The 15,869-nt window shown below is 36.2% G+C and overlaps 1 protein-coding gene across 1 annotated transcript; it reads right to left on the bottom strand.

Annotated features, from left to right (window-relative positions):
- Positions 1-5,186: 5,186 nt before the first annotated feature.
- On the bottom strand, positions 5,187-6,905 carry LOC147509159 (thaumatin-like protein 1). Its single transcript, XM_086601461.1, has 2 exons — positions 6,745-6,905; positions 5,187-5,956 (listed from the first exon to the last, which is right to left on the bottom strand). The coding sequence occupies exons 1-2, from the start codon at positions 6,794-6,796 to the stop codon at positions 5,283-5,285; spliced, it is 726 nt and encodes a 241-aa protein (XP_086457587.1). The 5' UTR covers positions 6,797-6,905; the 3' UTR covers positions 5,187-5,282.
- Positions 6,906-15,869: the final 8,964 nt, after the last annotated feature.

A 15,869-nucleotide genomic window follows, 5' to 3' on the forward strand; every position in this document is an offset into this window, starting at 1 on the left:
TTTGGGCAAAAACATGTCTCCACTTTGTTTGACCGCTTTTCTCTTTTCTTTCTTTATTCATCTCCCTCCACCAATTTTAAGGAATCAGATTTAATTACATACAAAGAATGAGCGATTTAGATTTTAGCAATGAATTTACATGCAAAGAGGTGTATGCATGTTTTAATACACATGCATTATGCATAATACTGTTTGCACGTGTGTTATACATATGCATAATGGTGTATGCATGTGTGATATACACATGCATATTTACACATGCATATTAGTGTTTGCATGCATGTTATACACATGGATAATGATGTTTGCATGTTTGTTATACAAATGCATAATTGTGTGTGCATGTTGGTATACACATGCATAATGGTATTTGGATGTGTATTGGACCACTACTTGTAACGCCCGTATTTAAAATACGTATTTATTTATTAATTTATTAATTAAATTATTTATTTAAAAATCGGTTGGATTGGATTTGGGATACGTAGGCCTGATTTCTGGGTCTGAGTCTGTGTTGGGCTTGGGTTTCAAACCCAAGTATATATTCGTATTGTTCTGGAGAATAGGGTTCGGAGATAATAAAATAATAAAAATGAAGGCGGCTTGTTTGCTCGAGCGTTGGAGCGCGACGACTCGGACTATGATGAATTCGTAGGAGCTGTTAATACAGGTGAGTAGTTATTTTTTTTTTTTCATTTTCATAAAAAACTAGAGTTTTAGAATAAAACATTTCTGTTAGAGTTTTTGTTCTCGCTCAATTTCTATTTTTTCCTATGTCGGGTTAATTTTTCTCATCCTGCGAATTCCTGGGGACTGGTTAGATGTTAGTATAGTTATTCATTAAATCATTGAAATCCTTAATTGAACTGTTGGAGCTCTGTAGTGGTCGTTAATGGCGGCCAAAGCTACAACCTAGAAATCACCAGTTTATGCTTTGAACTATTTTGATTGAAACTAGATAATGTGTTTTATGTTGTAATATTGGTGGGATGATGTTTGGTTGTCAAGGTTAGATTTGGGTACTGTTGGAAGCTTGAAGCTTTGACAGGCGTTAATGGCGTCGCCCATCCTCCTGTTCGTTGGTTTGAACTTTTTGGTGGTGAGATTAGATTTGTTTGGTTGTTAGTCGATTGAATGGGGTTATGGAAGCGTGAAGGAGTGTTAAGGGGTGCTGTTAAAGCTTGGAAATGGCTTTAATGGTGGCTCGCCCAAATATCCTCTGTAAAATGGTTTGAACTGTTATTTGGTTGATTGTGTTGGTTGATGGACGATTGGTTGTAGTGGGGTAGTGTAGTGTGTGAGGGCTGTCAAATGGGGGCTGTTGGGAGGTTGAAGATGCATCAATGGCGTCGAGAATCCAGATCTATGGTTGGGGGAGTGTTTTCGAAACTTAAGATTTGGAGTTTCTTAGTGAATTAAAGTTATAGGGTTTTTGTTTAGGAGTGAAACCGTGGGGTTGAAAGGGGAGGATGAGTGGTGGCCGGACTTGAGGAGCTGGTGGTGGTGGTAACTGATGGAGAAGATGACCGGCTTGGGCTTGTGCCTTGGTTGGTTTATTTGGGCCCGATCTTATTTTGTTTTGCTTGGGCCGGTCCATATTAGTTTAAACTGTTTTGGGCCAGTTCTATTTGTTTTGTTTGGGCCGGTTTGGTTTAAAGTTTTTGGGCCGGTTTCAGTTCAAAGTTTTTGGGCCGGTTTAGTTTAAGTTGTTTGGGCCAAAACTAATTAATTTTCTTTGGGCCAGTTTCTAATTTTATGTGGGTTGGTCCTTATGTCCCCAATTGGGTTAGGTTGAATAATAAGTTGGCTTAGACTTTTGGGGCCGGGTTCTAAGGTTTGGGTTTGGGCTTGGCTAGTTGGGTCCGAACCATTTCCTTAGTCATGAGCCCATGAACCATGCACTTTTGCCCTTAGCCATGAACCATGGCTATGACCCTGAACCTGTTGAACATGGAAACGACAGTTTGACTTTAACAATGATGTGTTGACTTAGACTTAGACTTTGACCGTTGACCACTGACGGTTGACTTTGACCTTTGACCGTTGACTGTGGAATGTTGACTTTTTCTAGTTTTTCACATATTTAAGAATATGGACAAATGTAGTGATAAAATATTGTCGAAGCTTGTATAAATTTGGTTGTCATTATCTAGGAAAGATTTGACATTGATATTGGGTATATTTTGACACGTGACGAGATAGAAACTTTAGGAGATATAATATTCCTAAAACGCTATAAAAATGTTATGTGATACGTTTGAAGCAATTGTGACATTATATAATATGTTGGGATATATATATTAAATGCAATAGTTTTGGAAAAATAAATATATAAACGCTCCATTATTTTATATATGTGAGATGCTACTATGAGGTAGTATAGTATTAGTGAATATTTTCCCACGGGATTGTGGCTTAGTGCAATAATATATTGACACGTGAAAGAATGAAAGGTGTTATGAGATGTATTGAGATATTTCTAAATAGTGTGGCTTAGTGCAATAATTAATTGGCATGCACATGATATAGTGAAATTATTATGAGTCATGAATTTATGACACTTGAATAAATTACGTAACGAAAATCCTAGAACCTAGCTACCACAACTCATGAGATTTGGCCTTAGTGATGGGCGTATGTGATATGATTGGCCCTTCTAGCATTTCAGTGAATCTGAATAGCCCTATGGGCGTAAGTAATTTGATTGGCCCTTCTAGCGTTTCAGTGAATCTGAATGGCCCTTCTGGTGTAGCCAAATAGTGGCTTGATTATTCCGTTCACAAAATTAGAATGAGATGCGCGATATTTTATGCCGTATAATGACAATACTTACATAATGGCTTTTGTGTGAGGGTTGCCTGGTGTGCGGCATCCCGCTCAGGGTAGTTACGCACGGAGTGATTCATTATGTAAGGGGAGGCATGTGGATGTACATGTTCGGCGTTGGGAAGCAATTGTGATAGCCAGGGAAATTATGTAAGATATAGATACGACGTGATTTTAAGGACATGGAAAGAAAGCCTTAATTAATATAATTATGGTAATATGTTGGTTAAGGATATATCTTTAAATATATTATTGTATATGGTTTTGCAGAAGGGTGGGTCAAACTAATTACTTGAGCAGAGACGACCCACTCTGTAATTGAGCATGAAATGAGGTAAGTATAGAATATGCTTGGCTGGTTATTAGTTTAGTTAGAACCTAAGGCGCCTCGTAGAGGAACTAAATGCCTTTTTATTATGCGTATGGTTTGTTATGTGGTTAGTGGGAAGTTAAGGCGCCTCAGTGGGGGAACTATCTGCCTTACTTATTGTACTTAAGGATGTCGTATTAGTTATTGGAAGTTAAGGCGCCTCGGTGGAGGAACTAACTGCCTTATTTATTGTGTAAATATATGTATAAGTATATGTTGTATTTTAGGGCTACTCACACCAACATTTTTATAATGCTGACCCGATTTGCATGTTTGCTTATCGGGTGTGTTCATTAAATGAACATAGTTGATAAGTCTTGACAGGTTTAGTGTTGAAGAAGGTTGGTTGCTGCTTGTGGTTTGCGTTAGCGTTGCATTTCAAGATAGGTTTTGTTTTCCTTTGAGGTGATATAGATTTTCAGTTGAGACAATGTTATTTGTATTTTCATTTGTAATTTTAAATAAAGAGTTATTGAAAAGAGATTTGTAACCTAATCTTATTTGTGAATTTTTGTAATGAAGAGGACTTTTGTTTAATTGAAATTTTTATTGGTTTTTAATTATCAAAGATATTTAAAACTGTTTATGGGTTTTTGGAAGTTGAGAGTGCGTCACACCTCGAAGATCGAAGAGTCGGGAACAAATATTGTTTTTCTGAATCCTGTCGAAATTCGGGGTGTGACACTACTCTTTAGTCACAACTAAAAAATATCATCGACGACAACAATATTGAAATCGAGATAAATCACACGATTGATTAACATAAGATTTGAAGATTTGAAGAGAAAATTCAATTGTTGTTCAATTACTTGTCGAACTGGTGTCAAAATCGACCCAATTATTCTTCAATCAACAATAACCTAGAATTGAAAAGTGAAAATGTAGATTGCAAAGTGAGAAGAGTGTTTGTCATGAGAGAATAAGATGTTTTCTCACATCTTAAATCACTAATCACAACCATAGTTCGAGATTTCGGAATCTTCAAAATTTCAAAATTTTGGAAAACCAAAATTGACAATATTTCGACCCATGTTATAATTTTGATTTCGACTAATTTCATAATCATCAATATTTTGACCCTATATTTTTTTTTTTTTTTTTGAAAAACTGAAATATCCGGCGGAATTCCGACATTCCATTCGAAATCGTGAACAGTGATCACAACACACAAATCAACTAGCTCAAACATGAAAACAACTAGATCTCAAAAAAATTTACAAGTTTATAGTTGATTTTTTTTTTCTAGATGGAGAAGAAGGTAGATGTTTGTCATGAGAGAATAAGTAATTAATCAATAAAAGTGGAATAGAGATTTGGGAAATAAGGGTTTGCTCACATGAAAATTGGGTTAAGTCCGAAAATTTTCAATTTCTATTATGTATAGGAGGAGAAGGTTATTATTGGAAAAAAATAAAACAAAAATAGAAATTTGTGTCCTAGAAACACTGGCCCCATTAATTTGTTCAGGAACCATAAATAAAAGTAACTCGGTACTACAAGTCTCGGTATTACAAGTCTACAACCATAATTATTCTTCAATTTGTGAGATTGAGCCTAATTTTGCAAGAAATTCTTGATGTAGATAACAAAAATTGGAATAATCATGATTCCCATTAAGATAGCCGTAATTAATTGGGTTGTGTGTCTGGGCCTAATTTTGTGAGCTCGAGACTTGGTAAATGGGCTTATAGCATGGTGTGAGCCCGAGACTTCGTAAATGGGCTTATAGCATGGTGTGAGCCCAAGGATCGGTACCGTGGTGTTTTTCTCATCTGGCTGATGACTCACCCAATTAGGTGAGTTGCTTCTTTTTTTTTTCGGTAAAGCTGTCAATACTCACTTTACATTGAAATTTGAAAACACCACCCGTACTTAACCAGTCAACAGGCATGAACTAAATTCCGCTAACTTACTATTACTACAGCATTTTACCATTGCATCATAATCATCATCATCGTCAATATATATAATAAATGCAGAACTAAACAGCTAGCTTAAATATTAAATTTTATTCCTTCAACCGATCTTTATTGTTACATAACTTTTGAGGTAATCGATTTACTTACTTATAAAAACCTGAAAAGTTTTACGGACAGAAGGTAATGAGATAGTTGGCTCCAGTAGGGCAAGTAAAGGTGCTGGTCCTATCATCATAGGCATAGCTATAAGCTTGAGGACAAGCATTCTTGAATATCCTCGAATAATCTGTTGGTGGGCAAGTTTCTGCAGTCCCAAACTGGCCTGTGCAACAGTATTGCGGTTGATTGAGAGCAAGGCATGCACTCTTGCAGGCAATGGTATTCCCATCAGAACCCTTCACACTCAATTCAGCCGGGCACACAGAATTCACATCAGCTCCACATGAAGCTGACTGGCAGCCTGATCCCCCTTGTGGTGTCACTGACAAGGGTAAGTTAAACCCATCAACAAGACTAATGTCATAAAAATCCGTATTGCGGTTATCACCACCATTCAGAGTCATCTCAACTAATGACGCGGGTGGAACGGCACCAGCTCCATTACATGCAGCTTGACCTGATGCACAATCGGCAGTAGCACATGTGAGTCTTCCATTATTCGTGCAACCTGTTCTAGCCCAAAAACGACCTGCCCATCCTTGGACGTCGAATGGTTGTGATGCTCCAGTTTGAAGTTCAAACCCCGTTGAAGGAAATGTTGGAACGTTTGGATTGGTCAGTATGCCTGGCCATACCGTGTATGGGCAGTTGTTTTGAAATGTAAATGTAGCAGAAAATGAACCTGTAATCCAACATTAAAATTTTTTGTCATGTTCACCTTTCTTTGTACTTGAATTTTTGTCTAAGCTAATTAACGTGTAAGTATGCATTAGGTCCAGGACCAATAACAGGGATTGTTACCAATAACATTGTTTCATGTTTCAGATCAGTATCAAATTCACGCTCTACTTGAACCAAATATTTGGAAGTGATTAAATGTTCGGTAAAGAGAGCGAGAATTCTTTATATGGAAAACTGCAAATGTTGGTGGAAGAATATTGTTAAAACATATCTACATTTTTTTTTTGTTTCCAAAAAACGACTAAAAATGGTATCAAACTTTACACGTTTTGACAATATGGGGACCAAACTTATTTTCTTGACAGTTTGGATACCAAATGTTCGATTTTTCTAATTTGGAACTTCCGTCAAATTTCTCTGACACCATTTCTAATTTGTATTAATTTTTTTTTTCGAAAAATAAAAGACATGCTGTCAATAAACGGTGTTAGAGAAATTTGACAGAAGTTCCTACATTGTAAAAATCAAACAGTTTGGAGGAAAAAATGTTTGGTCCCATATTGTCAAAATGTGTAAAGTTTGATGAGACTCTCATCCTTGTTTCAAAATTTCTATTCGAACTTTGTCAGTCTCGACACATTTGGAATTCTCTCTGGCAACTTGGCGTCATCACACTTTTTTTTTTTTTTTTATCAGTCAAAAACGTTATATTATATATAGTGTATATAGGGTTGTGTTACAAACTGGTGATGGCTCTCCGAGAATGGAAGAAATCCAATATATACAAACCTGAAATCATGATGAAGGCCAAGAGAAGGATGAGTAGAAATTTTGTTTCCATGAGGACTGAGGACTGAAAGCTTGCTTGTGAGGACTTGAGACTGTATGTATGTATGTTCCACGCAAATATATAGATGGAAGCTTAGTTTGTGTAATATAAGACTTGCAAAGATGGGATTTATATAGGTGTAGTTGCTAAGTGATCGATGGGGTGGTTTTTGTAGGGTTCAGGCACGTTTTGGAAAAAGGACGACGAGTCGACCAATGACCAAATCGCAACAGACGATACATGACCTCAATTTTCAAACGTAAGAAGAGTCGTATATATTGTTTTTTGGTGAAGAAGAAGAGTCGTGTATGAAACTAATTTAAAGATTCCTCACGTGTACGATAAACTCATCTTTCACCATTCAGATGGCCTCCGAATTCGTAAATTTCAGCGTTAATTATAATGGCGAAAGTGAGAGTTCTGGGGTTTTCTCTTCCAAAAATACAACTGCAGTCCTTTCAATTCACTTGATTAACCAAAAAAGAAGGCAAACGTTGATAAGACGAAACACTTAAAGTGGGTAATATGGCATATATCGATGATTATGAGTCTGAGTCCATGCCAATACATACCTATATACATAATTACATAGTAATAGATAGGGGTTTGGAGGTTTTGGTAATGGTTGCTCTTCTTGGGAGAAGACGCCTACGTACCCTGATAATTTCAGATAATTAACCAAGGATCAAGCCAACGTTTGTAGTTCTGGATAACTTTATATAGGTGATGATGTGTCATATATGGTAAGTTGTCATTAATGATGGGACTTTACGAATGGATCGAAGGTCCTAAAGGGAGTCTGAATATAATATATAGATTTAGTGCCCAATGAATATACTATCACACTCCGAATTTCGACAGAATTCGGAAAAATAATATTTGTTCCCGACTCTTCGATTTTCGAGGTGTGATGCAATTTCAACTCCCAAAAATCCATAATCAGTTTAAATACGCAGATAATTAAAAACCAATAAAAATTTAAGATAACCAAAAGTCCTCTTCATTTCCCAAGAACTCACAAATATGATTAAATTACAAATCTCCTTTCAACAGTTTTTTAATTATAATTACAACTGAAAATACAAAACAATATTTGTCTCAACTAAAATCTATTACACCTTAAGGGGGAAAAAAAAACATATCCTGAATGCGACGCTAATGTAAACCACAAGCAACAACCAACTTTCTTCAACAATAATCCTGCCAAGACTTATCAACTATGTTCATTTAATGAACACACCCGATAAGCAAACATGCAAATCGGGTCAGCATTATAAACAATGCTGGTGTGAGTAACCCTAAAATACAACATATACTTATACATATATTTACACAATAAATAAGGAAGTTAGTTCCTCCACCGAGGTGCCTTAACCTCCAATAATAAAAATAATCATATCGATATGTACATACAACATGTAAGGCAGTTAGTTCCTCTAGTAAGGCGCTTTAACTTTCCACTAACCACACAACAAACCATACGCATAATAAAAAGGCATTTAGTTCCTCCACTGAGACACCTTAGGTTCTAACTAAACTAATAACCAGCCAAACATATTCTCCAACAAAACAACAACAAAAGTAAGTTAAAGAAAACAGTATGATTCCTGAGCTCGCGTCGCCATTAACGACCTTCGGAGCTTCAGCCGCACCATTACAGCCCACACACATACTACAATCAACTATGAACCCATCGATTTTAATCTAGATAAAAGCCCTACAACTCTAATTAAACCAAAAACAACCCAATCGAGTTTTCCCAAAACTCTCCCTCGACGCCATTGACGCCATCTTCCACCTGCAACAACACCCACCCAAACACCAATTCAACATACCCAACACTCAATCGACCAAACATCCACCCTTAATCAACCAACACAACAACAGTATAACTGTTCCAAACAATATACAGGACAAACGTTGGTTTGGCTCGCGCCGCTATAACTGACCTCTTCCGAGTTCCAACAGTTCAATAAAGAATTTCAATAGTTTCAATAAAATTAAAAGATATCGAGAGACATAAATAAGTAGAACAAAAACTGACCGGAAGCACTCAACAGTAAAGGTTTTTATTCATAGACGTAAAACTCTAGTTTCGATGAAAAAGAAAAACATAACTACTCACCTAAATTAAAAGCTCCACGAATCCCTCTTAGTCCGAATCGTCGCGCCCTAACGCTCTAGCAATCAAGCCGCCTCCATTTTATTTTATTTTTATCTAAAAACCCTATTCTCTGGAAAAATATGAATATATACCTGGGTTTGAAACCTAAGCCCAACACAGACTCGGGCCCAGAAATCAGGCCCACATATCCCAAATCCAATCCAACAAATTTTAAATAAATAAATAATTAATAAATACAAATTACAAATATGGGCGTTACATGTACTCCAACAAGCGGTACATACTTTGTAATGAACGCATTTTCGTTACGCGTATTGATGACCTGATCGTCTATGAACAGTAAAGACTACTATTATCACAATGAAGATAAGAAAATTTTACAGTTCAATAGCTAAAAGGATGGAGAAATCATTATTGAATCGAAGGAAAATGTGCTATTTAATAAAACCATGACTAAATCCAATTTCCTTCCAACACAACTATTGAGGCATAATATTCAGTCCTAACAACCACGCACTTTAGGATGAAATTCCAGTCGTAGGTTATAAAAACAGCCATATTTTGTTATATCGATGAGTACGAAAGAAATATAGCAAAGGCAGGGTTTTTCTATTAATGAGTCTAAAAAGCAAATTGTAACCAATTTGTTTAAGGTGTTTGTTATATGGGAAAATCCATTTAATTATTAGTCTTTTATATGGAAAATGCCACAAAATGATAAGTTTGTTTTTTTAGGTCACATAATCTTGCGTACATGTACATCTTGCGCACCCTAGATTTTGGATTTTTTTTTAGACCATATATGAGAGTTACTTTATCACAAAATTATAAGATGTTGATCTGTATGTTATAGGGAAAATAAAAATAAAAAACAATAAAAAAAACAAAAAACAAAACTTGAGACTTTTCAATGTGATAGAAGTCATAAAATCCAAAATCTAATTTGTTTTCAACATGGAAAATGCCACAAAATGATGATATCGTGGTAGGGTACGGTAGAATGCAAAGAGTCGCAACTTTTCAATGTGATAGAAGTCATAAATCCAAGGGACGTCGTACCATAGTAGGGCGGCCTTCCATGAAGTCGACAATGTATTCATTGTTGAGTAAGTTATTCAGAAGTAGGCGTCGACGTACTAGCAAAGTCGGTAAAACATTTAGGTGATAATACCAGAGGTCTGGGGCTCGAACCCTGCCTTATCTGGGGGGCGCGGTATTGACACCCCATAAAATGGAGTTAGCACCCCCATATAAATATGAATATAGACATGTGTAAATAGGAATTTACATCTGCAAATATGAATTTTCATAAACTTTTTTAAGCAAAATATACTATGTAAATATAAATAATATACATATGTCAAGACAGATTTACATATGAATTTACATATACACAGAAGGGTCCCAACCCCATTTTGTGTGGTGTATTGGTGTCATTGTGTCAATACCGCCACCCATTATTTGGTGACCCAAAATCTTTATCACAAATCTCTAGGCAAAACTTTTTCAAATGGTACTCTTAATATATAGTTAGTCAATCTAGTCTTTGTGGATTGGAGCTCAATCTCTCTCTATATAAAGGACTTTATATGTTACTGATTAAGTACCACATATATTTCAAGTTTCTTCCTCTTCTTTTTCATGGCTACAATCTCTAAAATATACAGCACTCACTCCATGGCTCTTATAATGCTCTTTGTTGTGTTGGTAACAGCAAGTCTAACAATAACAGGTATCACGTACAAGGTTGAGCCTGTGTCACTGGGTTGATATTATGCTCATGATATATAGTATCAGTTTATGAGTTTATCACATATTGGTCTTTTTTTTTGATATTATACCACAGTACATATTGGTCTTGAGATTGTATAATGTGAAATATTATTTCTAATCACATTACGCAATTCATTATAGTATTCTCTGGTAAAATTCACAAGCCCAACCTGAGAATGGGAGGTGCGGATAGTGTCGTGCCAATCATTTTATGTCAACTATATCGAAGAAAAAAAAATCATTTTATGTACCGTTGGCCTAAACATGTCAATCTGGCATTCCTTCGCCAGGAGACCATAGTTTGGATATTATTTTTAAGCTTTAGTAAATAATTAAGTGAAATGCAAAGTCCAAAATGGTGATGTATTTAGCTAAATTAGTTACATTATGGCAAAGTCATTGTCAGTGAACCACGAGTATCCCAGTGACAGAATTGTCGCAGTAAAGTCAACTGAAATGCTAGCTTTTGCTATTGACACTCCCTCGTGCAGCCAAATTTGTTCAAGAGTCATTTTCCTTAACAAATTATTTTCTCAACTTTTTGTTAAACTTGTTTTGGTGTTAACTAATTCTTGATGCAGGTGCACAAACTACTGGCGTTTGTTATGGAATGCGTTGTACCGATTTACCACCACCAGCAGAAGTTGTAGCGCTATATAGGCAACGAAACATAGGAAAAATGAGAATTTATGATCCCAACCAACAAGTTTTAGAAGCTCTTAAGGGTTCAAATATCGAACTCTTGCTAGGTGTACCCAACGAAGACCTTCCAAAACTATCTGATCCCTCTGCTGCAAGTCAGTGGGTTCAAACAAATGTAGGAAACTTCTTTCCTGATGTAAGAATCAAGTATATTGTTGTAGGCAACCCCATTTTGCCGAGTGATCTCCAAAAAATGTCTATTTTTTCGTTCTACAACCCCATTTTGGTGAGGGGAATAAGAGAAAAAGGTTTGATATAGAATACCAGTCAAATGCATAAAGCCAGTCAATTCCTTTTTAAAATACTCACTCTCATTATCAAAGCGAACAACATTTACAGAGATGCCAAACTGTGTGAGCACCATCTGATGGAAAAGGGGAAAAATGGTATAGACATCACTTTTATGTTTTAAAAAATATACCCAGGTCATTCGAGTGCAGTCATCTACAAAAGTAATAAACCATTTCATCTCGTTATGTGTAGGACGTGGGGCAGGACCCCAAACATCTGAATGAACTAAAGAAAAAGGAGCATCAGCTCTATTATCACTCGAAGAGAAAACAGTACGATGGCTTTTCGCCATTACACAGATTTAACAAGCAAAATCAGAAAGACTACAACCATTAAATAAAGATAGAAATAATCTCCTAAGATAACCAAATGAGGGATGTCCTAGTCATCTATGCCAAAGCCAAATCTCACATTTATTTTTATTAACTTTAGCGTCACTCATAACATGAGCGTGGACTCCTTGATTGGACCGTTGAAAACCATCCTCTAGATAGTACAATCCTCCACTTTGTTTACCACTGCCAATCCTCTCCTTGGTAAGGGTGTTCTGAAAAATACAATGAGTAGGAAAGAACAAGGCAACACAATTATGAGATTTGGTTAATTGGTTAACAGAGAGAAGGTTACAATTTATTGATGGAACAAATAAAACATCATGGATAGATAAAGAAAGGGACATAGGTACAGTGCCAATACCAACAATTGGAGATGACACACCATTAGCATTAGTAATGAATGATTTGGAACATCTAGAGGAGAAATAGTTAAATTTATAGCGATCGCAAGTCATATGATTAGTAGCACCCGTGTCAATTATCCAATCACTATTTCCAATAAAAGCAATAAGAGCAGAGTTAGATATACCTGACTGAGCAACAAATTCGGCAGCAGTGACGAAGTGACTCTTCGAGTTAGAAGACATGACAGCGGAATCGTTTTGGAAACGGAATCAGTATTGGTAGGTAAGTTTATCATTATGATATAGAACACAAACAATGAACTAGATCAATAGACAAGAATAAAGAGAGTAATAAATACAATCTGGTATAGTGTAACAGATTGTAATATATGACCAGAAAAAAAAAATCAAAACACCAAAAAAAGGCTCCGATTCCTATAGTAATGGGGTAATGGAAAGGAAATCGAAGTTGGCTCTTGATACCATGTCAAAGATGTTTTACTGAATATTTCTGATAATGTTTATTTATGTTTCTAGTAGTATATATACATGAATACAGAGATTTGGGAGAAGATAATACTCTTACTAAATACACAAGATACTTCCTAATACTAAATATAGTAACAAATATTCTGGGCTCGTGCTAGACTAGTCACTAAAACCTGGGGAATGTCATATAAGTAACGTCCCTTAGCTAAAGCAAGGAAAACGTCACCAGCGGCATGATTTTCAGAAGTTAACCGCCACTCCCCTAAGAAATTCATCATGATAAAGAGTGTCACACCCCGAATTTCGACAAAATTCGGAAAAACAAGATTTGTTCCCGACTCTTCGATTTTCGAGGTGTGACGCACTCTCAACTTCCAAAAACCCATAACAGTTTAAATATGCGGAAAATTAAAAACCAATAAGAATTTAGCATTAAACAAAAGTCCTCTTCATTACAAAACTTCACAAATAAGATTAGGTTACAACTCTCATTTCAATAACTATTTAATTAAAATTACAAATGAAAATACAAAAAACATTGTCTAGACTGAAAATCTATATCACCTCAAGGGAAAACAAAACATATCCTGAAATGCAACGCTAACGCAAACCACAAGCAGCAACCAACCTTCTTCAACACTAAACCTGTCAAGACTTATCAACTATGTTCATTTAATGAACACACCCGATAAGCAAACATGCAAATCGGTCAAGATTATAAAAATCTTTGGTGTGAGTAGCTCTAGAATACAACATATACTTATACATATACATATACAATCCATAAGGCAGTTAGTTCCTCCACCGAAGCCTTTAACTCCCAACAACTAATACGACATTCTTAATTACAATAAGTAAGGCAGGCGGTAGTTCCTCGAGGCTTTAACTTCCCACTAACCACCACAACAAACCATAACGATAATAAAAGGCATTTAGTTCCTCCACGAGGGTTTTTAGGTTATAACTAAACTAATAACCCGATAAACATATTCTATACTATACTTACCGCATTTCATGCTCAATTACAGAGTGGATCTTCTCTGCACAAGTAATTAGTTTGACCCACCCTTCTGCAAAGCCATATACGATCATCTATCTAAAGATATATCATTAAACAACATATTACCATAATTATATGAATTAAGGCTTTCTTTCTGTGTCCCTAAAATCACGTCGTATCTATGTCTTACCTAGTTTTTCTGGCTACCACAATCACTTCCCAACGCCGAACATGTACATCAACATGCTTCCCTTTACATAATGAACCACTCCGTGCGTAACTACCCTGAGTGGGGTGCCGCACACCAGGTAACCCTCACACGAAAGCCATTATGTAAGTACTGCCATTATACGGCATAAAATATCGCGCGTCTTGTTCTAATTTTGCGAACGGAATAATCAAGCCACCATTCAGCTACGCTAGAAGGGCCATTCAGATTCACTGAAACGCCAGAAGGGCCAATCACATTACTTACGCCCGAAGGGCCATTTAGATTCACTGAAACGCCAGAAGGGCCAATCATATCACATACGCCCATCACAAAGGCAAATCACATGAGTTGTGGTAGCTAGGTTCTAGGATTTTCGTTACATAATTTATTCAGGTGTCATACCTTTATATCTCAGAATAATTCTTATTCTATCTCATGCCAGTATATTTAATTGTATTGAAGCTCAACGTTTCTCGTTATAATACAATCCACATTATCACGTGCAAATACTATTCATTGCACGATATCCAAATATCTCTATATCAAATCTCGAAACTTATTATTTCACGTGCTAATTATATATTGCACTACACCATATGGAATATCTCAGCCTTCATACATACTACAATTCATTTAAGTAGCAACTCATAATAATAATCAATCATGAAATCTATTCGTTCAATATATTTATGTGAACTCAAGTCACCCTCAAAGCCTAATACTAAAGTCCATGAATCTAAGTCCGTATGTAGTTTAATTCTCATAAAAGCGTATATATCTAAGTCTTATAAGAATTCTCCTCTTGTTACGTGCTAATCTTATATTCTTTACACACTACTCACGTCAAATCTTAATTAGATAATGACAAACAAAGTTATACAATTTTCGATAATATTTTATTACTACATTTGTCCATATTCTTAAAGATGTGAAAATCTGGAAAGAGTCAACATTCCACAGTCATCGGTCAACAGTCAATGGTCAACGATCAAAATCAAAGTCAACACGTCATTTCCATGTTCAACAAGTTTATGGTCATAGCCATGGTTCATGGCTAAGGTCAAAGGTGCATGGCTCATGGGCTCATGACTAAAGTAATGGTTCGGACCCAACTAGCCAAGACCAAACCCAAACCTTAGAACCCAAAAGTCTAAATGTTGAAAGACCCATTTGGATCTTTATTTTAAGTCCTATGGACTGGCCCCAAACAATATTAGAAACTGGTCCAAAAACTTAAATTGAACTGGCCCAAAACACAAATGGGTTCAGCCCAAAAATTGAACTGAAACCGGCCCAAAAAATTTAAACTGAACTGGTCCAAAACTAAATAATAGAATCTGGCCCAACCACTAACTCATGTTTAGGCCCAAAACAATAGGAATAGGAATGAATCTGGCCCAACTAACAAAACCAAAAGGCTTTGGCCCAAAGCCCAAGCCCAACCGATCATCTCCCTCACCAGCTCTCTTCCTCCACCGCCAGCCACCACTAATCAGCCACCCTCAAAATTCCAAACCTAATCGAAAATGAGCAGGGGAAAAACCCCAACCACTTTAACAAAAGCAAAAACTTCAATTCTTAAATTCCCAATCTTCACCAAAACTAGATCTGGGAAATTTCTGGCCGCCATTAATGGCTTCTACAACCTCCGACTGCCCCATCCGACCCATCATTCAATCACCCATCACTAATCAAAACGTAATTCACACATTAAGATTTAAAATATATATATTACTAATCCTAACTGGCGATCTCGGCCATTAATAGCTGTTCAAGCTTTTACCAAGCTTCAACAGCCCACCCAACTCTCCAATA

The sequence above is a fragment of the Coptis chinensis genome, chromosome 3 (genome assembly GCF_015680905.1).
Source record: "Coptis chinensis isolate HL-2020 chromosome 3, ASM1568090v1, whole genome shotgun sequence".
NCBI classification, from domain to species: Eukaryota; Viridiplantae; Streptophyta; class Magnoliopsida; order Ranunculales; family Ranunculaceae; genus Coptis; species Coptis chinensis.

Bases quoted from the DNA above. Each gene is read 5' to 3' on its own strand.
- LOC147509159 (XM_086601461.1), bottom strand. From the start codon at position 6,796: ATGGAAACAAAATTTCTACTCATCCTTCTCTTGGCCTTCATCATGATT. The intron at 5,957-6,744 runs GTTTGTATATAT...GTTGGATTACAG, and splicing joins GGCCTTCATCATGATTTCAG to GTTCATTTTCTGCTACATTT.